Source organism: Budorcas taxicolor, chromosome 19 (genome assembly GCF_023091745.1).
Source record: "Budorcas taxicolor isolate Tak-1 chromosome 19, Takin1.1, whole genome shotgun sequence".
Lineage (NCBI taxonomy): Eukaryota > Metazoa > Chordata > Mammalia > Artiodactyla > Bovidae > Budorcas > Budorcas taxicolor.
The window spans coordinates 49560999-49588432 of NC_068928.1; the positions used below are offsets into that span (position 1 = coordinate 49560999).

Below are 27434 nucleotides of genomic sequence, written 5' to 3' on the forward strand. Positions count from 1 at the left end.
CGCTTTAGTCACGTCTGACCCTGTGCAACCCCATAGACAGCAGCCCACCAGGCTCTGCCGTCCCTGGGATTCTCAAGGCAAGAACACTGGGGTGGATTGTCATTTCCTTCTCCAACCCACCTCTTATCAAGGTCTTATATACTTTAACCAGACCTACTCCCACAACATACATCTTAAATTAACAAGATTAGAAGTAACAATAGAAAGGTCTTACCAGACCCACTCCCACAACATACTTCTTAAGATAACAAGATTAGTCAGAAGGTTCTTGTTAAGGAGAAACATGTCCTCGAGCAAGATACTTTGTTATACTGACTGATACAAAGCAGTGTAGAAAAAAAAAAAAAATGTTGTCCTTTTCTCCTCCTTGATAGCCCCAGCCTGGGACCCCTTCCTCCTTCTCAAGGGCTCCAGACCACTTTCTCCTCCTCAGGGATCCCAGACTTATCAACCTGCCTAGGAATTGACTCTCTTGATTTGATATTCATCCACGTGGACATAAGGGGCTCTGGTGTTCGCTTCTTGCCTCTCTGGTGTTGCGTATCTGTCCATTGATGGGTAGATGGAGTGCAACTCTTTTCCACTGGTGGCTAAATTCCCTGGGCTTGCTCAGTACATTTTATCTTTTAAAAGACACTTTTAATAACCCCACAGTAGACAGACAACTCACTGGATGCCCAGCCCCTAGTGGAGACACACTTGGTCACAGGGACACTGACAGCATTCCAAAAGCATTGAGAAGTGTCTCTTCCTGGGGCCTACGCTGTTAAAACGTTAGAAGGTGTTTTTCCTCGTAACAAATAGAAAGCTGGGTTTTAATACAGAACAGATTAGTGCCTGTTAGGGGGGTTTTGTGTCCTGGGGAGCCCTGTGTCCCTGTAGGAGGTTCTGCGTGTCCTGAAGGGGGCTCTGTGCCTTGGGGGTTCCATGTCAGCTGTGTGTCTGTGGATAGCTCTGGGTCCTTGGTTGGGGGGCAGTCTGTGTCCCTGTGGCGGGGGTCTCTCTATGGGGAGGTGGAGGGTGGGGGTGGGAGAGTCTAGACATTCCTTTACACTTGACTCTCGAACAACACAGGGGTTAGGGACACCCGCCTTTCACACAGTAAAGAAATCTGCGTCTAATTTATAGTCTTCCCTCTTATCCATGCTATCTACGGTTCTGCAGCTGTGGATCTAACCAACCAGGGTCGTGTACTCTTGAAAAAAAAATCTGCGTGTTAACTGGCCCCGCATTGTTCAAGGAACATTTGTACTTCCATTTCTTCACTTCCACCCATTTTGCTCTTTTCGCGAACATTTTACTAGCACACCTGTTAAAAACTCCACAAAGCATTGTTATTTATACTGAGATACTTATCCTTTTATCAATTAAAAATAAGAAAATCTCTTTCCTTAATTTACATGATTTCCGGGGGGGGGGCTTGAGTTAGTGTGAGAGTCTGGGTCCTGCCTGCTCCTGAGGTTTGAGGGGCACGGCTGGGGTACCCAGTCAGGTGGTTCCCACCCTTAGCCCCGCGCTCCAGAGATGCGACCCCGCCTCTCAGGTCAGGCCCCGCCCCCAAGCCGAGTCGACCCGCCCTCTTCAGACGCGGCCCCGCCCCCCGGAGACGTGACGCTCTCGGCGTTCCCTGCCCCCCCGGCAGGCCGTGGGTGGATTGCTCGGCGCTCCGCGGTTCCCTGGCTGCGCGCGCAGGCGGTGGGCCTTTCGCTTCCGGCCGCGGCAGCATCGGCGCTGGCCAGACCGATCCCGGCGGTCGACCTCCCGGAGCGGCATGCGGCGCTGAGGCGCGGTGGATCCCGCGGCACCATGAACCTCCTGCCCTGCAACCCGCACGGCAACGGGCTGCTCTACGCCGGCTTCAACCAGGACCATGGTGAGGAGAGCCCGTCAGTGGCCCCGGCCCCCCCACCGCCGCCGTTTCCCCTCCTCGCGGGGTCCCGCCCTCAGCCCTGCGGCGGCGTTCTCACCGGCTTCAGGCCTCTTCCCCTGCCCCTGGCGTTCTCTCCCCTGCCCCTGAAGCCGCCCTCCTCCCCCAGGCCGCCCCTTTCCCCCCTGCCCAGGCCGCTTCCCCGCCGCCCTGACCCCCCACCCCCATCCAGGTCGGACAGTGATGGGATTTTCCGGGGCGGCGTCGGTTCTTTCTTGCGGGTTTAGGGTCCCCAGCGGCCGGGACGGGGTCGCATCGAGGTGAGAATGCCCCTGCAGGCCCAGGACCTCGTCCACGAAGGTCCTCATCTTTTCTGCTGATTGTCGTAGAATATGCCGCCGAACTCACACTTTTTTTCTTTTGTTGGGTGGCAACCGGACTGTTCAGCCCGGCTTTTCGGGAGATGGCCTTTTTCGCCTTTCTGAAATCCTGCGTGATGCCGGACTGCGCCCCACTCTGGCCCAGGGAGGGGGATCCGCGTCTGTTCTGAGGGTTCGCTTTGGAAGCGCGTTTGAAGAGGATCCAGAAGCAGGAACTGCAGGATCCATGTCTGTGGAGCCAGTTTGGGGTAGAGTTACGTAGGCCGGGCGGGGGTCGCCCAGCTGTGTCAGCGCGTGGGCGCGTGGGGTGCTGGCTCCAAGGTTCTGACTGTAGGGCCCCGGGACAGTGAAGTGTGTTCTGGGAACCGAGGCGAGGCCGGGATTTCCTACAGGGAGGAGCCGTTAAGGGCGGGAAGAGTTCTTGGAGGAGTGGAGTTGGACGAGGGGAAAAATGTGGGATGCGGGCGGCTGGGCTGGGGATCGCAAGGGTTGTGGGGTCCGCTCTGGGGGCCAGAAGTTGGGCATCGGGCAGTGTGTGGCTGAACACTTTGGATTTTGATTTCCAGAGGAGGGCCAGTAGATTTCTGAAAAGGTTTCTTACAGTTGAAAACTCATTCAGGAGTTAACCGTGGTGTAGCAACTTCTTAAGAAATGTGCTTTCAATGGAAAGAAATGACTGATTGATATTAAGGGCAGGGAGAGGCAGTCCTAAAAAACAAACCGGAAACACAAAGCTTACTGACTCCCTGGCCTTTAAATCCAAGATCTATACAGACACGACTGACCGACTAAGCACACATACCTGTCTTAGGGCCAGATGAGGAATCCTTGTAGTAGGTTTCGGTATAATAATTGAGGTTCACAATAAAGCTAATTATTTTAGAAACCAGTGAGGTTTATAATTTTTTATAAAGTGTTGCTGGGAAAAAAAATGCATTTATACTTGACCTTCTGCTTACCCTTAGCTTAATTCCCTATAATTAAAATGTATGCCAGGTTATTGAGTTAGTTACATTTTGTTTTTCTGTTGACTTTTAATTTTCACTCAGCATTTTTAGCACTCTCATTGAAACTTTAGCTTTAGAAACCTTTGCTCATAACTTTAAGTTGTTTGAACTTTTGACTTATCGTCTCCCAAAGATAAGTTGTATTAGTTTCGAGATTCTGAAGTGTTGATATGTGTGCGTCTCTGTAATCCGGCTGCCGCTTTTCTTTCTCTTCCCGTGGGAAACAGAAGGTTTGAGTCGACACACTTCTGTAGACTAGCTTTAAGATAGCAAGGATGGGAAGGTTCATGCCAACTGTTGTGTGATAACCAACTAAAATCAGTTAATTTATTTCTCCCACCCTGCAAAATAGCAAGGATAACGCCTAGCCTTCTTAGAGAGTGGTTTCCAGTCTTGTGTTTGTAGGACCTTTTTTCTAGCTTTTTACTGAAGTGCATTACTCTTACAGAAAAGTGCATGTATCCTAAGTATTCAGCTTGGTGAATTTTCCAAACTGAACACACCTGCGCAGCACCCAGGGTAAGAAACCAAATGCCTTGGCACGCCGTGCTCCTTCGGGCCACTCGCCCAGCCTAACTTCCAGCGACATGGACTAGTTTTGCCTGTCTCTGTACTGTATTTTGTTTCTGGCGTTTTTATTCAGCATCGTGTTTGCAAGAGCTTTTTTCCCATACTGTTGAGTATAATTGAAGGTCATCCTCATGGGTGCAGTATTTGTTTGTGTGACTACATCACAGTTGGTTTGTCCATTCAACCTTTGGTAGGCATTTGGGTAGGTTCCCAGTTTGGGGCCATTTTGAGCATAGGGGTGCTGCTGTGACCATTCTATTACCTGTCTTTTAGTGAATGCATGTTATTTTTACAAGGCTTGTATACCTAGGAGTAGAATGGACAGTAGCAGTCATGCAAACAGTTTCCTGGTTTGCCCTCCATTCCCATGCCTTGGCACACTCATTTTGGCCATTTTGGTGGATGTTTAGTAGATCTCATTGTGATGTATATGTGAGATTGTATTTGCATTTCCCTGATTCTGTAGGTTTAGTAAGCATTTGGATATTCTCTTGTGAAACGTCTAAATCTTTTGCTCATTTTTCTACTGGAAAATGAGCTCCTTTTTCTTATGGATTTATAGGGATTGTTTATGTATTTAATACAAGTCTTGTCAGAAATATGTGTGTTCTAGTGAAGACAAGTAAGTCGGTGCAGGCTTGAAACTTGTGGAAGGTGTAACAGTTGAGAAACAAAGGAAAACTTTGGATTTTTGTATTATTTCCTTATTTTCCAGAAAGCCAAGCTCTGATTCTTCTGTCCAGATTACATGATTCCAGTAACACAAAGAGGGAGTTACAACCCAGAATAAGAGATAATAAGTAACACTGTACTTTCCAGTGAGTGTCAGACTCCAGGCCCAGATAAAGTTCATTTCAGAGCCTGAGAGTTAATTACAGAACAGATTCCAACTCCTGGGAAAGCTGTTACGGTCCTTGTAGTTTTATGCCTAACTTGGACAAAAAAAACAGAAGCATGCTTTTCACACTGTGGGGGTGGAGTGGTTGATAGAATAGAATAATGTCATCCCAATGCTGGAACACGGATCAAAGCCAGAAGAGCCTCTGAGGGTGGCTTTGGCTCTCAGGTCAGCGCTGTGTCGTGGTGAGGGTCCAGCCACTGCAGCTTGTCTTGGGAAAAGAAATGAAGGGTTTGGTGTTTCTCTTTCTGGTCACAAGCTTCATATGAGCCAGCAGTCGAACTTGGTGGTGTTGATGGAGATAAATGTGGTCTTGATCACACTTGGGCAAGTGAAGTCCAGATCACAGGGTCATCTTAAAACTTGAGTGCTTCCTTCACTTCCTCACAGCATCTTCAGTTGGACCATTAACAGTCTGGTGTGTGCCCTGGGGATGGAGACTGAGATGGGTTTAGGGAGTTAGGATTAGTTCCGGGTGGGAGTGAGGTCATGGAGACCTCAAGCTGCCTTCTAGAAGACCCTCCATACTAGTCCTTCCACCTCTCTCCACCTGGTTGTGTCCCTGCCTGCTGAGGTGGCCTGCTCTGTGGCTGTCCTTGTGGACTCTCTTGTTTGTCGTTGCCTCTCTAGGGCTTGGTACCTGATACAGCCCTGGAGAGGTGTGTTGGGAACGGGGAGGCCAGTGGTGGGCATTAGAGGCTGGAGTTGAGGGACACGTGGGGTGGCAGAGTGGCTGGTTCGGTAGCTGCTGAGCCCCTCTTGCCCGAGTTAAGTGTTGGAGCAGAGAGCCTGGCCCATGGGATGCCAGAAGCGCCCTGCAGGGGCAAGTGGAGTAATGTGCAAACCCTTTGATAACAGTCTACGAGGAGAGTCATCATGACGCGTGCGGACTGCGTCTGTGTGGCCTGAGCATCCACAAGAGCTCCTCAGAGAGGCTGCTGTCTCTGGACCCCTTGCACGTGCTGCTCCAGGCCTGGGGTCTTCAGCTGAGACCCCGGTGAGGTGATTAATTTGTCTCTCTCACACTTCAGGATGCTTTGCGTGTGGGATGGAAAATGGATTCCGAGTCTATAACACCGATCCACTGAAGGAAAAAGAGAAGCAAGGTAAGAGTGATGCATTCTTGGTTTCTGCCTGTTCCCAGGCCTCAGCGTCTAGGTGCTGTCCTTCAGACTGGAGAGCAGTGGGTTGTGAGAAGTTGTTTGTGGGCCTGTCAGCCTGGATGCAGCTCTGCTCTTCCTTGTGTTGAGCTTCTACGAGCGCTGGGCTCTGCGGACTGGGTGTAGCAATGCTTCTGTGGGTCCAGGCGACCCTGGTGCATCCAGCACTGGCTCGCCCTGCTGGGCGACCCAGGCGTGGCTGCCCCGGCCTCGCCATGCTTCGTGTCCATCATGAAGCTGTGGGGAGCCGAAGAGAGAGGCTTAGACAAGACGGGTAGGGCTGACTCTGAAAATAACTCTTTCTTCGAAAATACTATTGTGGCAATAAATTATAGTTGCTTTTGTTTTCTTATTTCAGTCTTTTTTTTTTGTATTTCAGTGTCTTAAATTATGTTTTCATGGAATACAAGTTTTCACAAGCTGAAATCAGGAATTCTTTTTGTAAAATAAAATAATGGTGGTCCTTTTCCCATCTGGCAGGAAAAATGTGTAATTTAATAGGTAGACTTTTCCCATTTGCTTCTTTCCTATGTATTTTTCTTGAGCTTTTAGTGACTCCTGGTCCTTACCTGCCAACAGATGAACAAATCTCAGATAAATCATAAACAGTGAGAAACCTCCTTTTCTTCCTGCAGTCGTGGTTTTGGTTTTTATTCAGTGTGCAAGTTATATTTTCCGTAAGAGGAAGTCACTGTATTCTTATGCTCCCCTATCAGCCCGCTTCCTTTTTGACAACTAATAGTCTACATCAGAGATTTTCAGATTTTTATTTTTTTCAGCAGTGAAACCTCTTTGTCAAGTAAAATCTTCTGTGCAACCCTGGTATGTAAAACAGCAAGTGATACTTTATTTCTAGGAGTTTATTTTGTAAGCTGAAGTCTGTTCAGTTCAGTCAGTCAGTCGTGTCCGACTGCAGCTTGCCAGGCTTCCGTGTCCATTACCAATTCCAGAGCTTACTCAAACTCATGTCCATTGAGTTAGCTGAAGTCTGTAATTTTTATTTATTAGAGAAAGCTCAGGGCAGCCATGTGGTAACAGGCTCAGATCTGGGCCCACACTACTTAGATCCCAGTCCTGCTCTTCCCCATATCAGGCTGCTGTGTGACATGGGGCAGGCGTAACCTTGGGCAGATGACTCACCTTCTCTTGGCCTCAGTTTGTTTTTGTGTAAAAATGAAAATGTTAACTGCCTACCTCCTAAGTTTATTGTAAAGATGGATGAATTAGGATGAGGGAGGCACACACCGAAAGTGCTTTGTAAGCTTATTGGCTCCTCATTGGTGGCAACAGTGTTACCTTTGAAGAGTGGGTCTTTGGAATTAATGAGCGCTGCCAGGGATAGTGGGAGTCTCCTGAGCGCTGCCATCAATAGTGGGAGTCTCCTTTAGTCTTTTAGGTTCTGACTTCTGTTTAATTTGTTTTGGTTGCATTGTAAATTAAGACAGTTCTGTTTTATACAGAAAAATAGTTCCAAAGTATTTTGAAACAGCTTGCCTAAATTTCCAGATGCTTTTTACCTAAACTGACCTAGAAACTTAGGAACTAGACTTCAGTGTCAAAGTTGAATCGTTAGCGGCATAGTAAAAGTTGCTTCCTAAGTAATGAAATGTTTACAGTGGATCTAGGATTTCTTATAACAGTGAGTGAAAACAAGAAGTGTCTCAGCCTCCAGGAAGGCTTGCTACTGTCATGTCGCAGTGCTGTGTCTGTTCCCGTCCCTGCTCAGCTGCACTGTGTCTGGCTCAGACTGTCTCTGAGCTTCACTTTGGTGAATTTTGCACTTGCTGGGGATCCAGCAGGGCCATGTGGTGGCTGTTGATGGTGTGTTTAAGGACCCCACCTACATGCCCTTGCAGGCTGGTCCGCTGCTTTATTTCTGGCAGCGAACTCAAAACAGGCAGGAGACTTGACCTTGTTCCTATTTTATCGTCCAGATTTGCTTTCCTGTATGAGAAAGGAAGTGTGCCTGCATTGGAGGGTCAGTCCCAGACCTGGGCTTTCAGCCTTGCCTCCGCTGTGACCGTGGCTCTGTGTAGGGGCACTGCACGACAGGCTGTGATCCGCGGGCATCTTGCAGTCACACCCACTGCTGGATGGAGCTGGCAGTGCCTGGAAGCCCTCTTGGGCATCCTGGGCCCCCAGTGGAGGCAGCGTTCTCCTCCAAGGTGTTGGAGGTCCTGTGTCCGGTGCACAGAGCCGAGCGGCTCACTCGGGAGGAGTGGGAGCTCTGGGAGCGCAGCCTGTGTGGCGTTCTCACTAGGGTGCTGCACGGCCGGAGCGTAGGACTCTGATTCACGTATATCACACACACATCCAAGCATATCCTGGCAAGAAGGTTCACGTCATAATTTGAACAAAGATGTGTCAGGAGTAATAACATTTGGATAAAATTATGTCTACGTGGTTATAAAAATGAAAGGAGCACTAAAAGGTTAGCTCCCGTCTTCACTTAGAAACACAACCCTCCCACATCCCAAAGGTGCCCACGCTCGATGAACTTGCAAGGTGCTCAAGCCCCTTGTCTTCGGCGCTGCCTGACTCTTCTTCCACACCGCCAGCGCTCACACGTGTAACGTGGGTAGCCGTGTGTTGGGGAGCAGAGGGCACACGGAGGCCTAGATGGGATGACTTGTGACAGATGGGACAGCAGGTGAGGCCACTTGTTTCTGAGCCCACTAAGCACTGCACTGGGGGTGGAGGGTGCAGAGATGAATAATGTGGGCAGGGTCCTTGGCGAGACCACCCAGTGACTGGAAATAACAGGTGGCCTGTCTGCACACGGTCCACGATGCCGCCCAGTTCAGCACCTGCCTGACCTGACAGTCTTTCAGGGTCTTACCCATGGCCCGTCATCCTCCAGTTTCAGAGCAGGTCGTGTGGGCCCCATGGCCTGTGTGGTCAGTCCAGCACGCGGTGGGTGAGGGAACGAGAAAGAAGTGGGAAGCATGTGAGATGGGGAGGGGGCTGAGCTGATTGTGGGTGTAGGGGGAATGGGGTTGTGTCCAAGTTAGCAATGGCTGTGGGGAGCGTGTGGAAAGGCACATTCCTAGTCTTGATGGTTTAGGTTACAAGTTTAAATTGGTACAACCTTTTTTGTAGAAAAATTTGACAAATGGTTCATTTTCTATATTTGCACACACACACATGCTCTGATCCAGCGATCATACTTAAAGGATTTTATCTGAAGGAAAAAAATGAGAAAAAGACAGTAGATGGTACATGCTGTGGTACGTGCTGACGTGAAGTACAGCTGTGACGGAATGTAAGAGTGAAGAAGTTGGAAACTAGTGTGATGGTGCCATTGGTTTGAGTCCAGAAGTACACACGTGATCTCGCTTACAGCTGTTCCTACTTTATGCTGTTCTGTGTTTCATTTTTATAGTGATAATATGTGATTTGTAGAATGAGAAATAATTAAGCTATTTCTATTAAAACACCTGGGAAATAGGAAAGAAGAAGCTGAGGGTTGAGGGGCAGATGCCGTGGGAAGAGGCTGGTGGGTAATGTCACACTGGAGAGCTGACTTCTGCCCCTTCAAACAAGAGCCTCTCAGTGGATTGGAGGTTAAGCCAACACTCAGGACGTCCCTCTCCCCCATTTTCTTTCAGTTGCTCTGTGTGCGTGTTTATTTTGGCCAAGCTGCTTGGGATCTTAGTTCCCAGCCAGGGATTGAACCCAAGTCCTTGGCAGTTGAGAGCTCAGAGTCCTAACCACTGGACCTCCAGGGTATCCCTCCAGTTTATCGCTTGGAGGCAGATTCTGCTGGGAGAGTAGGACATGTCAGACATTGATTCGTGCCTGAAGCTGTCACCGGTCAGTTTCCCGGGAGCCTGTCTTGTGTTCTCTGCCTCTCCTTAATTTTAGTCCGCTGTACAGCCAGCCACTGGGCCTGGCTGCTTTCAGAGACATGGGCGCGTCTCTCTGCTTTTTCCGCCAATTGGCGACCCCTGTGGATCTTTCAGGACCAGCCCTGGGGTTCTGGGGCTCTAGTGGCAACCTTGGGCTTCCTTTCAGGAGACTCCTCCTCTCCAACAACTTGGGGGCTGTGGCCCTTGGTTTGGGGGAGCTAAAATCCTCTGATTCTCCTGGAGTTTGGAGTCTCGCTTTTGTTTGCTTCTGCTCTTCCCAAGAAAGCCTCTTGTTTTTCTTTCCCTGCCTCATTGGTTGATGCTGAAAAATCTGCCCTTCTCTCTTTCCAAAGTTAAATCCCAGAGGCCACGACTGTTTCCAGTGGTTAAAACTGCTTCTCTGTCTTTATCCTTAACCCTTAACATCTTTGTAATCTTGACATTGATTAAAAAAAAAAAAGGCATCAAAATGTTAGCCATAAATTAGCATCCAGGTAATATAAAGTAATTCTGATTTCATGTAACACTGGGTTTTTTTTGTTTTGTTGTTGTTAGAAAGAGGCTTAGAGAAAAATCACAACCTATATCATTTAAATTAAAATGTAAAAAAAACAACCCTTTGAAACAGAATGTAATTTCCTTTTAACAGAAATTTTTGGTGATTTCTCTGTGTGAAGTACTTCGGTTTTTGTTTTTTTCCCTGATTGGTTCACTGTGCCCAGGTCACATTTCCAAGGCTGTTGGGCCTCCTGGCATTTCTTTATTCTCCCGTTAGCTTGGTCACATCTGCTGGTGACTCACTGCTTTTGGAACTTGAGAAGACTTGCGACTAACAAATCCAGCAGTGATGAGTTTGAAGCCTCAGTGCTCACGTAGTGTTGTTATTAGTCTGAAACATTCTCCGTTGGTTGGAGAGTATTTTTAAAATGTATTAGTTACCTCTTGGCATAATTTACAGGTTTCTCCTGATATATTTGATTCTAGAACTTACTGAACCTGCGCTGAGGAAACAGTTGCACTCCTCACAGACCCCCAGAACTCTTCATCTTGCAAAAACTCTGTCCGCAGTAGATACTGACTCCCCCAGCCACCACCATCCTAGTTCCTATCTTTATGAATTTATCTACTCTAGGGACCTCATATAAGTAGACTTGTGCAGTGTTTGTCCTTTTGTGACTGGCTTATTTCATTTAACATAATATTACGTAAACACAGAGGCCGCTTCTACCTCTAGGCTGTTGTGAATAATGCTTCTGTAAGCAGGCATGTGATTTCAGTTCTTTTGCATGCGCGCCCCCGAGAGGGGCCGCTGCAGCACGCGGCGCTCTGGGTTCAGTTGTTTGAGGTGCCACCATACAGCTTGTTTTCTATTTTGTTTTGGTGGTGGCCTGATTAATGATTGTGGCGACATACGAGTGATACCATGTGATATTTGTCTTCATCTTTGACTTACTTCCCTTGGTATGATCATCTCTGGGTTCATCCATGTTGCTGCAGACGGCATCGTTCTGTTCTTTTTTATGGCTGAGTGATATTCCATTGTGTGTATCTATCCTGTCTTTATCCATTTGTGTGTTGCTGAACAGTCAGGTTGCTTCCGTGTCTTGGCTGTTGTAAATAGTGGTGCTGTGAACATTGGGGTGCATGTATCTTTTCAAATTAGAATTTTCTCTGGTTATATGCCCAGGAGTGGGATTGCAGGTTAATATGGTGACTCTATTTTTAGTTTTTAAAGGAACCTTCATGCTATTCTCCATAGTGGCTATACCAGTTGGCATTCCCACTCACAGTGTAGGAGAGTTCCCTTTTCTCCACACCCTCTCTGGCATTTAAAAAAATAACCCTTATTTGGTCTGAGTTGCAGCACCCAGGATCTTACATGTTGGCACAGGCTGTTTATTGCAGCATGCAGGCTTCTGAAGTTGCGGGGCTTACTTGCTCCACAGCATATGGGATTGTAGTTCCCCGTCAGGGCTCACAGCCACGTCCTCTGCATTGGGAGGCGGGTTCCTAACCACTGGACCACCAGGGAAGCCCCTCCAGCATTTACTATTTGTGGACTCTTGGAGGATGGCCATTCCGACTGGTGCGAGGTCGTGCCTCAGTGTAGGTTTTGATTTGCATTGTCTAATGACTAGCGACATCGAGCATCTTTTCATGTGCTTGTTGGCCGTGAGTATGTCTTTGGAGAAATATCTCTTTAGGTCTTCTGCCCGTCTTTTGTTTTGGTTGTGTGTTATTATTGAGTTTTATGAGTTGTTTGTATGTTTTGGAAATTAATCCCGTCTTGGTAGCAATGTTTGCAAATGTCTTCTTCCAGGATGTAAGTTGTCTTTTTGTTTTGCTTATGATTTCCTTTGCTGTACAAGAGCTTTTAAATTTAATTAGGTCCCATTTGTTTAGTTTTGTATGTATTTCCGTTACTTCAGGAGATGGATCCAAAAAAGTATGGTTGTGATTTGCGTCAGGAAGTGTCCTGCCTGTGTTTTCCTCTAGGAGTTTTATAGTGTCTGGTCTTACATTTAGGTGTTTGTTGTTTTTTCGTTTGGCTTGGTTTTTGCTGGGTTTTTTGCCCATGCTGTACAGCAAGTGGGGTCTTAGTTCCCCAACCAGGGACTGAGCCCACACCCCCTGCAATGGAAGTGTGGCGTCTTAACCACTGGACCACCAGGAAAGTCCTACATTTAGATTTTTAATCCATTTTGAGTTTATTTTCGTATATGGTTTTAGAGAGTGTTCTGATCTCCTCCTTTTACTTGCTGTTCAGTCATTTAGTCGTATGCAACTCTTTGTAACCCCATGGACTGTAGCCCACCAGGCTCCTCTGTCCATGTGATTTTCCATGCAGAAATACTGGAGTGAGTTGCCATTTCCTTTTCCAGGAGATCTTCCTGACCCAGGGATTGAACCCGAGTCTCCTGCACTGGCAGGTGGCTTCTTTACTGCTGAGGCACCAGGGAAGACCCTCTTAGATGTAGTGGTCCGGTTTTCCCAGCACTATTTATTGAAGAGACTGTCTTTTCTCCATTGTATTTTCTTCCCCCTTTGTCATCTGCCTGCCAGTGCAGGAGATGTAGGAGACCTGGGTTCGATCCATGGCTCAGGAAGATCCCCTGGAGTAGGAAATGGCGACCCACTCCAGTATTCTAGCCTAGAAAATTCCATGAGGTTGCAAAGAGTCGAACACAACTGAGCAGCCGAGCACACTGCACAGTCTCCCTGGACCTGGTGAACCTGGTGAGCGCCAGGGAGCCAGGCGACGCCCCTGGCGGCGGAGGCCTGGCCTGTGGGGTGGAGGATTCCTGGGCTGTCTCGGGTCTGAGGCCGCACACCAGCAGGGAGCAGTTTAAGGACTGAAGTGTTGTGGTCCTTTGAGTTTGGGGTGTGGCGACATCCTGTTACAGCCAGAATCACCTGAGGCGGCTTGTGTGCCACAGGACGGTAAACTGTTTGTAAGGAGAGCTGTGTTCCTTGTGGATAGTGTTAGATGCAGAGTCCTTTCTAGGCTTTCTGCTAGGCCTTGAATCTGAAACTTCTCAAGTGAGCTGATGGACTTTGGGTCCATCTTGTGTGGCTCCGACTAGACAGGTAGGAGTCCATTCTTAGTTTAACTTCTGATTTTCAAAGGTTTGGGTTCCTTGCTTGCCCTCTGCTGTACCCTCACTGTGCCAGGAGCCTGTGGTCAGGCCAGACCAGGGTGGGGGCGCCTAGCTGTGGCGTGAACCGCTCGGAGAGCAGTGTGCTCCTTTGGGGGTTCTGAGGCTCCCCTGAGGATTGGGCTTCCTTCTGTCGTGCAGCACACCTGAAAATCTGCCGACACACTCCCCTTCACATGATTTGTGAACATTTGTGAACATTTGGGACTTCCAGGGGAAGAAGTGTTTAAAAGTGGTGAAAAGGAATTCCAGCTTTTGCATCAGACCATTTGAGATGCTTTCTCAGATCTTAGGTACTTTGCTGCACTTTAAACTATGAATTTGGATATTTCATACACTTTGCTATATTGGCTTCTTAGGTGCTCAGTGTTTATACATGAAAATACAGTTCTTGATGCTGAGAGGTTTGAAGCTAATTATTTTCCTAGCTGGTCACTATTTTCATTTCTGATCGTAGATACAGATTGCTGATTAAAAATCAAATGCTGACTGTTTTTACCTTTTTTAAAAAAAACTGTAAAATATACATACTGACTTCTTTTTATCATTTCAGAATTTCTAGAAGGAGGAGTTGGCCATATTGAAATGTTGTTTCGCTGCAACTATTTAGCTTTAGTTGGTGGTGGGAAAAAGCCAAAATACCCTCCGAACAAAGGTAGGTAAAATAATCCTGCATTTAATAATGCGTCTCACATGTAGTCCTGTCTTGAACTTTTTAGAGTATCTTTGTGTCTGGCCACACTGGACCTCCCCTGGTGGCCCTGTGACTCCTGAAGGGACAGAAGCGTCCAGAAAGAGAGTGCTCTCCGCTGTTCCCAGGAGAGGAAACGTGACCAGAGTCGCTTTTCCCCGTGGACAGAGCACATGCTTTTCACTCGGGTTGACTCGATGGGGGCCTCCATCCCCATTTTGTCCTGGGTGTTCTTCTGCGGTGGGTGTTCTGTGCTGTGAGTTTCGCTGAAAGCCAGGTGTGGGGAGGTGACTTCTGCGGAGAGCCATGGACTCGTGGAAACGTGTAGACCAGAGCAGCTGGGCTCTGGGTTGAAGAATGTTTTTCCTCGTGTGCATGTGTGAGCCTTTGTTCAAAGAGATGGCAGTGTAAAGGGCGTGGCTCTTTGAAAGTAAAGGAGAAACAGGAACTTTACAAGTTCAGCTGAATATCATGTGTCTGTAAATGTAGGTATCATTTGGGGCACAAGGAAGAAACCCAGTGAAGGAGAACAGAGCAGGGGAAGAAGGTGGGGACAGACCCCGGAGCTTCAGGTGCCAGGTGAGGGTGTGGTTGGGAAAGCAACGCCAGCAGTTCTCAGGAACAGTCTCAGGAAGCAGTTAAGTATAAGGCTCAGCAGACGCGGCGGTTGGAAGAAAAGAAAGGGGAGCCGTGTTCACAGAAGAGGCATGAGAGAGGGAAGTAAGTGTGGGCATCAGGCAGATGCTAGAGACGGGAGGAGGCCTGGGTGGCCACTGCACCCCTAGGGGGCTGTTGAGTTGGAGCCCACTGGCAACAGGCTCCACCACGTCAGGGGCCATGGAGACCATCTCTTTTAAGGCTTGGTGGCAGAGGAAAGGAGTATAGCAAGGGAGGTCTCCCTACAGAAAATAAAGATGGGGGTGAGCTGGAGATCTGCCTGAGACCATGAAGTAAAGAAAGAGGGCAGGCACGGAAACGCAGAGTTGTGTGTGGCCCTGGGCAGGGTTGGGCCTGACTGGCAGTTTCTCAGTAGAGCCTGGCGGGTTGTGCGGATGTGACGTGGGGAATGGAACCCACTCTCGGGTTGAGGGTTTGCCCTGATAACACAGGCCGAAGGGTAGGAAGCCTGGCTGCTGTCCAGGTCATTGCCAGTGTGGCGTGGACGGGCAGGACTGTGGCTGTGAGTCCTGGAAGAGGCCCCCCAGAAGTGACAGTCCTGCAGCTGTGCTGGGGCCAAGGGCAGGTCTCGCAGTGGAACAGGAATTACCTGACCTGGGCTCCGTGGGAATAGGCACAGATCCTGCTGCTGGATCAGCCTTTGTCATGTGAGGAATTTCATCGATGACTGGTGAGGAGTCAAGAGCCTGGCCCCACCTGTGGCACTGTTGGGGGAGGAGGGGGTCACTGCTCCCCACCTCCAAGGAAGCAGTGGATTGGATAATATGGGGTCTCTCACCTGTAGCATCTTACTCTCAAAAAAAAAAAATTCTGAAGTAAGAGAGTCTCAGGAATTTTACAGACTTAGAAGAAAGCAATTTTCTAACTGAACATTTTGAGTAAAATGTAAGCTTTTTGTAGTGTGCTAAAGGTGATTTTTAAGAAAAGAGCTTGGTCTTTATTACACTTTTTTTCGGTAATGTCAAAATTACTTCTAAATATTTTCTTAATTGCCGGTTAAGATACATGGTGTTACAGTGTAAAGAATCTAGCTTCTTTGGTTTGTGAGAACAGAATAAAACAGGACTGGAGGAGCCTGGCTGTCACGGCGACCAGCTGGGCCCAGACAGGGTGCTGTTCAGGTAGCAGAGCAGCCCTTTCCTTTTTAGAAGGGAGTCCAGAATTTTGAAATACTGTTTTTGCTATTAACAACTATATTATTAAAAGACAGAATCCCACCCAGAACATTTTAAATTTCCAGTTCCCTGCAGCAAAGCAGCTCGCAGCCTTCAGAGGCCACAGGGAGTTGGCATTAACTGGAGTCCTTGGATTTCTCTCACTGCCCAAGTCTCTTTTGTGAGTGACAGTTTGTGCTGCTGCCTCTGGGGCTTCATCATGCTGTTTCCAAACATTTCTGAAAATGGGGCTCACCTGTTTTTGCGACACCCTTGACATCCTTCTGTCTGGACTTCTGTCTAGTTTGAGCCATTTCATGTTGAGTTACAGACTTTCTGGTGTTAGGTTGCAGGGCCAGAGGAAGTTCACTGAATCGCCTTTTGTGTTCAAGAGTAGAGTGTCCTTTGCCCAGAAAAGTTGTGACCATTTGGTTTTGGAAAGATACTGTTTTCGATAAGGTAACCGTCTACTCACTGACATGTTGGTGCCCTTTAAGGAGGAGCTGACAGGAGAAGTTTATCACAGATGGTGTTTCAAGGAGCAAGAAACACTGCTTCATTTTTTAGCGGTTATGAATTATAACTAACCTCTTCAATAGTAAATACATTCTATGTTAATAATTTTGGCAGTTCTGGTAGGCTGGTATTCATTTCTTTCTTGATTTGAAACTTAGATGATACTTACCCATTCTAACAAAACTGACCCCTGAATCCCACCTTGAGGAGAACATTCTTTCCCTTCCATTCTCAGTCAGCTGTGACCTGACTGTGGAGGGAGCTTATTTCCCTCACCCCACGTGCCTCATACCCAGCTTTTCAAGTGGAGGAGAGAAGAGGTCTGGACACACACTCCAGGGTTGTCTGTAAGTTGTCTCAGCCTTTGGGACGTAAACTGCTGATCCATCCTGACAGAAGCTTGTGGTGTGAGCAGAAGGCGTTCTCCAGCTTGAAGCAGAGCGAGAACTTGGGGCGGAAGAGCCCTGGCCCGGGTTTTATGTGTCTGATTGCCTCATGAGACCGCCCTTTCTTTCTTGATCCAGGCTTATCTCCAGCACTTGGTACCTGTGGTAGGGCTTGCTTTTCGGCTCAGTCTAATGGGACCCAGGAGAGAGGGAAGTTTGCCTGGAAGCTGGGCGAGGGTTGTTAGGGAAGAGGTTCGCGTGAGTGTGCAGAGAGGCAGAGGCTGGGCACCTGCGCTGTGAGCAGGCATGCGGGAGAGTGAGGTGGGGGGTGGGAGCGAGCGGGTGAGCAGGAGCGGTGGCTTGAGACCTGGGGGCTGGGCCTGGGAGAGCTTTATATCTAGGAGCTTATTTTGTAAGCTGGTCTGTAATTTTTATTGATTAGAGAAAGACCGTGTGGCTGGTGGTGAAAGACTCTGGTTCAGATCCCCGTCCTCCTCTGCCCTTTGTCAGGTTGCTGTGTGACCTTGGGCAGGCTGCCTTCTCTTGGCCTCAGTTTCTTTACGTGTACAAATGCAGAGGATAACTGCCCCCGCCCCCACAGGTGTTCCAGTGCGAAGACTCGCTCAGGAGTGCCTCTAGCAAGCCAGCCCCTGGCCTCTCCGTTGTCGTGTTCATAGAGTCTTTCTCCTTTCAGTGATGATCTGGGACGACCTGAAGAAGAAAACTGTGATTGAAATAGAATTTTCTACCGAAGTCAAGGCTGCCAAGTTACGGCGAGATAGGTAGGTTTGGTGTCTCATTTTTTAAGATAGAATAGTCACCTTCTCTGAAGATGGCTGAAATCATTTTATACTGAAGGAAGAGATGTGTTTGGGAAAATGATGTATAAAAAATAAGGCTGTAGTTTTTGACTCAAGAACATAGGTCAGTGAGTTTCATTTGCCTCCTGGGGTCGTTTGGAGGTGAGCAGTCAGTGGGAGTGGGTGCACCCCGTGGACCCGGCCCTGGGCTGGCCCTGCCTCCAGCTGTCAGTCCTTCAGGGGAACCGCCCTGCCTGTCAGGTGCAGGCTGAGGACATGAGTTTTGACCCCTGAATTGCCTCCCTCTTAGCCCACGCTTGTCCACATCATGCCTCATAAATGTTTCAGTTTGAAGGTAAAGGAACACTCAGGAACTGCTCACAGAGAGTGTCACTGAATCTCACCTGTTGAAAGTAGCCGGTCTCTCCCAGACATTGCCGCTTGTGTTTAGTAGAACGCAGGAGTTTTCCCTAGTACGTTGATCGCAGTGGCGCCGAGCTTCCATTTGTACTGTGGCGTGGGGTGTGAATGGAGTGTAGGTAGACTTGTATCTTCTAGGAATGTCAACATTTAGGGCTTGTAAGAATGCAGATCCTGGAGCCAAATCAAAGGTCTGCTTTCTCACATTTCTGAACTGTCAAGACATGTCTAAAAGTCTCTTAAGATAGAATTTCTGGCTTTGTGTCCTACTTGGTTCTTACTCTGTAGAGAGAATGGTTGATGAGAATGCCCTCCCACCAGCGCCCCACCTTAGGCTGTACCTGCCTCTTCCCGAGTGGGAGGGAATCAGTCCTGGTGTCAGCGTCCTGTCCTCGGGCTCCCTGCCGACCTGCTTCGCACACCTCGCTGCCCCGCTTCCGGGGTCAGGAATGGGAATGAGCCTCTTGTATGTGGTTGTTGGAATGTTTCTGTTTCCAAATAATAAGAACAAAAGCCACAAAATGTTTGAGTTTCACTCTGGGGGAGAGAACATTCTGATGGTGTTTTCTTCTTTCCAGAATTGTGGTTGTTTTGGACTCTATGATCAAAGTGTTTACATTCACACATAATCCCCATCAGTTGCACGTCTTTGAAACCTGCTATAACCCTAAAGGTAAGAATCCAGAGGAGGACCGATGGTGGAAATGGGCTTCTTGAGTCCAGACCAAGTGGGACGCAGACCCGTGCTGGGCGCCTCTCCTCCAGGTGGTCTTGGAGCGACGTCACCCTCGTGGTGGGTCCTGGAGCATCTGGGATGCTGGGGAAAGGTCTGAGAGGTGCAAGCTCTCCCCAGCCCCCTGTGAACTTGCCCTGGGTCACAGCCCAGCCTCCTCACTGTGGAACTGAGACTGCGCCTCTTACCAGAACCTTCTGGGTCTCTCGGGACTTTTCACAGTGACTGTCAGCCATTCAGGAGCTCCATGGTGAGCCTGGAATCCGTGGTTTCATTGAGTTCTGAGGCCTTTCCTTCCTGTTTTCTTCTTTGCATGTGGCTTTGTTACTCATTGTATCATCTTTGCTTTGAAAATTTTTGGTTTTTTCTTCTAGCTTTATTGAGGTATAAACTCACTCATTCTAAGTGTATCGTGTGATAAACTCGTCACTGTAAACAGTCGTGCGGCTGCCACCACAGTAAGCAGAACAGCCCCACCCCCCCGAGGCCTCCCGGCTGCAAGTTCCCCACCTGACCCTCAGGTTTTGCCTTTCCAGATGCCTTTGCTATCTTTCTCGTAGCTTAATGTTTTAGATTCCTTCATTTGTGTGTGTGTGTTATTATTGTGTTCATTTTTATTGCTGAGTAACATACTATCATATGGGTATATCACAGCTGTTGGTCCACGCCAGATTTTTTGGCTGTTAGGAAGAGAAGCTGCTGTGTATGTTTACATGCAGGTCTTTGTGTGGATATATATATTTTTTCATTTCTCTTGCCTATATACTGAAGAGTACAATTGCTGGGTCATACTATAATTATTCTTTAGATTCCACATTGTGTTAACGTACAGTATCTGTCTTTCTCTGACTTAGCAAAACACCCTGCATGTCATCCGTGCTGTTGCAGATGCCAGGATTTTGCTTTTTTTTTTTTTTATGGCTGCACTGTATTCCATCAGGTATATATCCACTCTCTGTGTTTGCCTGGAGCGTCTAGTCCATGTCCATTTAAAGTAGTTATTGATAGGTGGGTACTTATTGCCACAAACTGTGTTAGGTTGTTTGAGTAGGTCCTCTTCATCCCTTTCTTCTTTTGTTTTCTTCTTGAGTGTTCCGTTTGGATTCCTTTCTCTTCTTTGTGTGTCTATTATAGGTTATTGGTTTGTAGTTACTACGAGGTTTATATATAGCAATCAGTATGTATGCGTGTGATTATTTTAAATGGCTGACCTCTCAATTTCAAATGCGTTTTAACGGCCCTGCGTTTTACTTCCCTCTCCCCACGGTCTCTGGTTTTGGCATTGGGTTTTACATCTTTTTGTGTAGCCTTTACTCCTTGCAGATGCAGATGGTTTTACTGCTTTTGTCTTTTAACCTTCCCGCCGGCTTTGTGTGTGGTTGATCTTACTACTACTGCTCTGTAGTTAGTTGCCTTAACCAGTGAGCTTTTTCCTTTAACAGCTTTCATGTCTCTACTTGTGACCTTTTGTTTTTTGCTTAGAGAAGTGCCTTTACCATCTGTTTAAAAATGATTTTTTTTGCACTGGATTACTTTGACAGTTGTTTTTTTTTAAGTAAGTGTAGGATTTTTCTGGACTCTGTTCTGCTCCAGTGTCTGTGTTTCTGTCTTTATGCCAATATCAGGCCACCTTGATTTCTGGAACTTGAAGATAATTCTTGAAATTAGGTAGAATTAAGTCCTCTGATCTTGTTCCTGTTATGTAAGAATTGAAGGAGCTATTTTAGGACTGTTTACTTTCCTTGTAACTTGGTGGCAGCTTGCCTGTTTCTTCAGAAAAGCCTGCGGAGATTTGTACTATGACGGCGCTTACTCTGTCAATGGAGGGAGGTAGGCTCCAGGCTGAGGTCCTAGGACAGCTCCCCCCCCCGCCAGGTCTTTGGTTTTCCTTTGCAGTGTGTTACAGTGTTTTCCATCTATCGTTACATTTATTGTCGAGTTTTGGGATTTTTTAGATTTTACAGTTTTGCATTCTCCCAAAAGACATACATTTGATAAAGTAAGTTCAGCAAATGTTTTCAATTATGAAGCCATCTCGAGGGAGTGAACTCTGCTTGGCTCCCTGCTGCCCTTTACTGGGAGAGGATTTTGTGACTAAATCTTACTTTTTCATGAGACCGGGAAGGCAGAGAGTAGGTGTGGTTGTTTAAAAGCAGAAACATTGGGACGGTCCTGAGTTCTTAACAAGTTTCTTGTCTCTCTTTAGGCCTCTGTGTCCTGTGCCCCAACAGTAACAACTCGCTCCTGGCCTTCCCGGGCACGCACACAGGCCATGTGCAGCTTGTGGACCTGGCCAGCACCGAGAAGCCGCCAGTGGACATTCCTGCCCACGAGGGCGTCCTGAGCTGCATTGCTCTCAACCTGCAGGGAACAAGAATCGCGACCGCATCTGAGAAAGTAAGTGGGTGTCCCTGTCCCACCGGAGGTCGTGCCTCTAGAGTGACCTCGCCTGCTCTAGGGTGTGGGCTCCTGGCACACTAGTCCTTCCCTGAAGATCTCAACGCCCCGAGGTTCTTTGCTCAGATAGCAGGTCATAGTTGACAGAGGGTCCAAAAGTCATTCTCTTCAGCTGTGCTCTGTCTGTTTGGCAGCGGAGTTAGTGTTTCTCTTTCTGACTTGCTGTGGGAGCTAGAATTAAGATGCCGTTTCCCTGGGCATCGAGTGAACTGACGGCTCTCGGGGACCCGGACAGCCTAGGGCGTCTGCCAGGGGAGCGTGTGCACAGGACTCCGAGAGGGCCACATGAGGGCTTGGGCCCTGGGCTGTCTGACCCTCTCTCAGCCGCTGCTGGCTGCTGTCAGACTAAAGAGACTTCGGTTTGTTCTCAGTGACAATGGGGAAAGTTGAGTTTTAGTTTATGTGGGCGAGTTTGGGAAAGACTCCGATGGGCTAATGGGTTTGTGAATAAAAATCATTTCAAAAAAAATTAAAAAGTTGTGAATCTTTGATAATGAAACACTTCACTGTTTTTCAAAGGGGACCCTTATACGAATATTTGATACTTCATCAGGGCATTTAATCCAGGAACTACGAAGAGGATCTCAAGCAGCTAATATTTATTGGTAAGAAAGCACGTTGTTTCACCCTAGAGAAGGGGCCCTGTGTGATCTGGCGGGAGAGGCAGGACCACGCACATGAGGCGGGCGGGGCTGCTGTACTGGAAGGGGCTGGGTTTTGAGTTCACTTTATTATTACTGATTTAACTCTTTATCATGGGGATATACACAGAAGTAGAATATTACAGTTACCATGGACCTGTCACCCTGCATTTGTCAGAATTTGCCTGTTTTATTTCATCTCTCCACTGTCCCTTCAGCTTATTTTTTTGATAGTGTCTTCGAGCAGATACTGGAGGCCTTGTTAGCCCGTCCCTAGTCACTTCAGCCTCCAGTGAGGCTGACCTGGTCTCTCTGTGGTGGTTGTTACCACATCTCACAGTGTCTGTAGCTCTGAGGGGGCTGCACCCCTGCTTGGGCAGGACCTCAGTCCTTGTGTCTGTGGCTTTTGCGAGTGTGGAGCTGCAGTTGGGCTTAAGTGATAAAAATATAGCCAGTATCTGCATGTTGTGTCCGTGGGGCCCGTCATGCAACCCACTCTCCCATCTGTCTGCTCTGGGGCCCATCCAGCCAGTCCGAGTGACGCCCCCCACCTTGGGGGCCAGATCATTGGAGGGGAGTTTTTCTTTCCCGGCCAGCTTGTGGCAGTGGCCTCAGGGCCCCTGGGGTGGCAAGGTGGTCTGCTCTTGGCACCTGAGGAGGGGCTGTGCCCTGGTTTTGACCCTGGTAAAATGACTGTCCGTCCTGACCACGGGGGTGTTGGAGCGGGAGAGCTGGGGTCAGGGCTCGCTCCTGTGTCCACACGAGACCGAGGCCCGAGCTTCATCTGCTTCCTCTGCAGCATCAACTTCAATCAGGACGCTTCCCTCATCTGTGTGTCCAGTGACCACGGCACGGTGCACATTTTTGCAGCTGAAGATCCAAAAAGGAATAAACAGTCAAGGTAGGTTTCCCAGTTAGCAGGATGAAGCCTTGGCTGAGTGCTCGCCCACTGGGTCTGAGTCACAGGCAGGATGCTTCTCGTTGGTCCTTCATTTGATTCTCTAAAAACCAGTGCAGATTACTTGATGCTAAGACTGGCATCACGACTCATCCTGCCATTAGCTCCTTAGGAAATCTGATGAGGCTCCAGGCGCCTTCTAGGGAGGCAGAGCTTGGTCCTGGACTCCAGCAGTCATCCTCGTGTTTGCTGTTCAGACAGTCGATGCGGTGGCAGCAGGACCCTGTGCCCCGTCTGGTGGTGATGGTTTCTGGGTTTCTGATAGAGCCGTTTGTAACAGCTTAGTTATTTTGTGTGAAAAATAAAAATTAAAAGCAAAAATAGAATTTGAATCATTAAGGCTAAGCCGACAGTAAGGAGAGCTGTGTCTGACTTTGTCATGTGACCGTCACTTCCTTTCTTTGCTTCCTTGTCCTCATAGTTTGGCATCAGCCAGTTTCCTTCCAAAATACTTCAGTTCCAAGTGGAGTTTCTCCAAGTTTCAGGTCCCCTCAGGCTCTCCATGCATTTGTGCCTTTGGAACAGAGCCAAACGCTGTCATTGGTAAGTGGTCCTTCCCGGGGAGAGTGGCCCCGGGTGTGATCAGTGCCACACCAGCCTCACTGGTGTTCCTTCTTCTCTCCCGGGGGTCCTGTGCATCCCTCTCGGGGTTCATGCAGCTACCTGCCTTCTGGGGGTTCCTGGGAAGTTGACAGGGCAGATCATTTGGTCTTGGAACCAATGACCTGGGTTCTCCCGTTGCTGCACTAGCTGAGTAGATGCAGCTCAACCCCCCAGAACAGTGGGTTCTCGATCGAGTGTGCCCCTGTCACGCACAGATGCCTGAGGGTGGCTCAGCCTCCACTCAGGCTGCGCGGCAAGCTCAGTGCGGGCTGCTTGCTTTTCACCCTGAGTGACGCGGTCTCCTCTGCCCAGCGATCTGTGCGGACGGCAGCTACTACAAGTTCCTGTTCAACCCCAAGGGAGAGTGCGTCCGGGACGTGTACGCGCAGTTCCTGGAGATGACCGATGACAAGCTTTGACCCTCCACCAGGAGCGCGAGCACCGCGGCCCCTGGTGCCCAGTGGCCCCTGGAGCTCCTGGGGCTGGTGACAGTGGGCTGGAGGGACGGCCCGGGACCTTGCGCAAAGCCACTTGTGGCTGTTTTCTGAAGCAGGCCTCCTGAGTCCAGTGTTAAAGGAAGAACCAGCAGGGCACCCCCGGGGACACTCCTGCCGGACCGCCGGCTTCACCTTTCGCTTCAGCGGTTCTGCCGGACCCGCCACCTGCAGCCAGGGCTCCAGACACACTGGGGGCACGTTGAGAAAAGGAGGGACAACGTGAAATTCGTTTGTGGCGCCAGATTCCATCCTTTTCGCTGAGTCTGTGATGGAGAGGTGAACACACGAGCAATCTTGGTTCTTTCTCACCAGATATAAGTGGGATTATTTATCACACCGCCAGCCTTAGGAGGAGGAGGGAGGAGGCCCTTCTCCCGTCTAAACGGAAGAAAGTTTAGAGTTCACAGGCTTGGTGTCTCCCTCAGGAGTCACACATCACATGTCCCCCTCTTGTTGGAGCCATCGGGATTGAGGCAGCGCCAGGCCCACCTCGTGAGCCGCACCTGTGGCCTCCTGGCGACACTCTGGGTCAAAGGGAGTTCCCCTTTCCTCGTAGGGAACAGAGTCACATGTAGACTTCAAAACTGAGTCACAGAGGAATGCATCGCTTCATTCGGAGGATACGAAGGGAAACCCGCGTCTCAACAAAGCAGTGCCTGGTCCTGTGGGCTTGGCCGGCTGCTTCCACTTCCCTCTCACCGTCTTCTCTCCCCGTTTTTAACAATAGTTGCACACTAACATTCTGGGAATGAGAGGCACATACTTTTTCTTTAACATTTGGTAACTAAAATAGGTTATGGGCTCTATATTGTTAGTACTACTTGAGGTATATATTTAATTTTCTTAACTTCCCTTTAAACTTAATTTTATTTTGATTTCAGGTTGCAAACATTAAAATCTGCAGCTGCAAGTTCTCAGTTTTGCCAGTTCTTTTACTGTCATGTAATCAACTAACTTTGTGGATTTCAGTGTAAAGTATGCATGTTACTTTTATGTGTATTTAATCATGAAATTTAATTTTGCACACGTATTTGTAACATTTCTTTTAAATAAACGTGGCTAATTTTGTTGTATTGTGTACCCATCAAGGGAAGAGAATTGTATGTTATAAAACCACAGCCCCAGTTTTGTTGGACTGCAGGCTGCAGGAACGGCCCAGTGTGCTTCGTGGCCTGAACTGTCCATGGCCACGTGGGGGCCGGGGGCAGCCCAGCTTCGGGAGCAGAGAGGAAGAGAGTGGTGTTCCCTAGCAGTGTCCATTGTCTCCGGTCAGGAAGCTCTGTCTGAGGTCTCTTTGGGGGAAAGCCTGGTGTTGGGCCATCCATCAGTGTCTCTAACAGCCTTAACTTTGGGCCCAGGAGTAAGAGGGTATTTCACATCTGTGTAATCACTAGTTTACATTTTCCCCAGTACAATGCCTTTAGTGTATCCAAATATACATTAAAGTAGGAAGAGAATTTTGCAAAGTTTGGTGTCACGGTGTGTGGAGATGCTACAAGCTGGTGAGGAAAGCTGGGCTGAGGAGCCAGCTCACTGGCCCCGGGAGAGGCCGTACCTGGGAACATTCCATATCCAGATTGTTCTGGCACATCCATTAAGAGTCCACAGTGTGGGAGCAGGTGCGGGCTCTGCCACCCCAGGCACAGCCTTGCATGCTTTGTAAAATGACCGAACAGGGACACCCTGGGTGGTGTGTGAGTGACCGCCATCAAGAGGTTCTGGTGGTCTTCTCAGGGGTTTCTCCTCGGGATGGTGACAGTACCACGTCTTGCCGGGGAAATGCCCTGGTAAGGCTCCTGGAGGGCAGGCTGAAGTCTAGAAGGCCGAGGGAGCGTGGCCTGTCCACCCTCCTCGGGCCTGGGCACGTGGCCTCACTTCACCCCCTCAGGGAGGTGGCGGGAAGAGCTGTCCCTGGCCAGTGGGCTGTTGGGTGAACCTTCCTCAGTTTAGGGACAGCAGCAGACTTGGTTTCTCAAACTGATAACCACTGAATTGTTGCCTAATGTAGGGAAAGCATGTTGTAAGCCACGGCCGCCTCTAATTCCCTGCCGGCTGCATCCTGCCAGCCCCTGAACATGGATACGGAGGGGCAGGCGTGAAAGTCTCGTGTCCAGGGCTTCCCCAAGCCCCACTTGGTGGCTAGGCTGGACCAGCCTGATTAATTTTCCCCCAAATGCCCGTGTGAACATTCAGGAACCGCTTCTTGGGGCCCTGCGCCCTGGGCTCTCCTGCCTGCTCCCCAGGCCGTGAACGGGGGGTGGAGGGAGGGCTCCAGTGTGTCAGCTGGGGACAGAGCCCTCTGTGCCCTGCAGCCTCGCCCCTGCCCAGGCCCCCGGCTCGTCTGTGCTGTCAGTCTTCAGTGCTCACCGTGGCCTGGAAGGTGTGGCCCACTCCCCTCCTTACCCTGCAGCTTGTGAGACCAAAGCTTCTCATGTTTGCATTTCCTTTCTGCAACCAAACCAAACTTGTAGGTGATTTCACACATCTTGGTCCCTGGCCTCTTTTCTTTCTGTAAAAAGTATTTCATCAATTTTAGTGTTTTTGGAACTTGTGCTGAAATTTTGGTCTTCAGAATGGATCAAAAAACACTAATCACAATACAAAATGTTCATTGTAAGGTGAACATATAGAAGAATATGAAGTGGGAATCAACATCACCCTGAGTTGCCATCTCCAGAGACGATGACCTTTGGAACCCCCGTGCCTTCGGGGGTGAAGTCTGTGACTCTCAATCGCGTTATTGGGACCATTCTTTTAACATTTCACAATCAAGAACGTGTCAGGATGTACTATAATTGCCCAAAGATGCCTACTTGTATTTTTCGCTTTCATAAACATTTTGGAAATGGAAATCCTTGTGCGTACATGTTTACACACTTGTTCACCTATTTCTTTGGATAATAGAACTGGAATTGCCAGGCCAGAGCATCTTTATGTGTAAGATGTATCATGCCTGCCATGATTGTGTCAACTTCAATAACCAGCACCTCATCCTCACCAGAAGGCTCTGAGCACAAGCTTTTTAATCTTTGATGGAGAAAAAAGATCTCTGATTTTTAGCCAGGTTGAGCGTTTTGGAATACATTTGCTGGCCATGTGAAATTACTTTGTATATTGCTTACTCATGCCTTTGGTTATTTTCCTGTTGGTGTATTTTATTTATGAGGACTTCAATCACCCCATGTCATTTTTTTCACTTTGTTTCAGTTTGAGGGGTTTTACTTTGCTGTGTATCTTGAATCTTTACGTAGTCTGATTGCTCAGCCTATTTCCCTTATGGTTTCTAGTATTGGCTCGTGATTAAAACAAAACGCTTTTCACTGGGTTCAATGTACGGGTCTTGTTTTCATCCTTCAGTCTGGGTCTGATTGCCCAGCATGTAATGAGGCAAGGGCCTCATCTTTCTGTACCAGATGGTCAGGCACTGCTCAAGCCAAGGGTGACTCAACCCCAGCTCCTCTTCCTGAGCCAGGTTGTGGTGTCTCATCCACCTGAGCGCTCTTTTCTACTTTGG

At 48.6% G+C, this 27434-nt stretch overlaps 1 protein-coding gene across 2 annotated transcripts; it reads left to right on the plus strand.

The window, feature by feature from the left end:
* Positions 1 to 1703: 1703 nt before the first annotated feature.
* WDR45B (WD repeat domain 45B) lies at positions 1704 to 27235 on the plus strand. Of its 2 annotated transcripts, XR_008200999.1 has the most exons (11): positions 1704 to 1873; positions 5754 to 5828; positions 13940 to 14041; positions 17506 to 17593; positions 18610 to 18704; positions 20971 to 21161; positions 21741 to 21826; positions 22662 to 22763; positions 23242 to 23363; positions 23736 to 24196; positions 24802 to 27235. XR_008200999.1 is itself a non-coding variant. In XM_052657200.1 (10 exons), exons 1-10 carry the CDS (start codon positions 1807 to 1809, stop codon positions 23840 to 23842), a joined length of 1035 nt encoding a protein of 344 aa, XP_052513160.1. In that variant the 5' UTR covers positions 1704 to 1806; the 3' UTR covers positions 23843 to 27235. The 2 variants fall into 2 exon arrangements, 1 of the variants encoding a protein (XP_052513160.1); XM_052657200.1 differs by having other exon boundaries at positions 23736 to 27235.
* Positions 27236 to 27434: the final 199 nt, after the last annotated feature.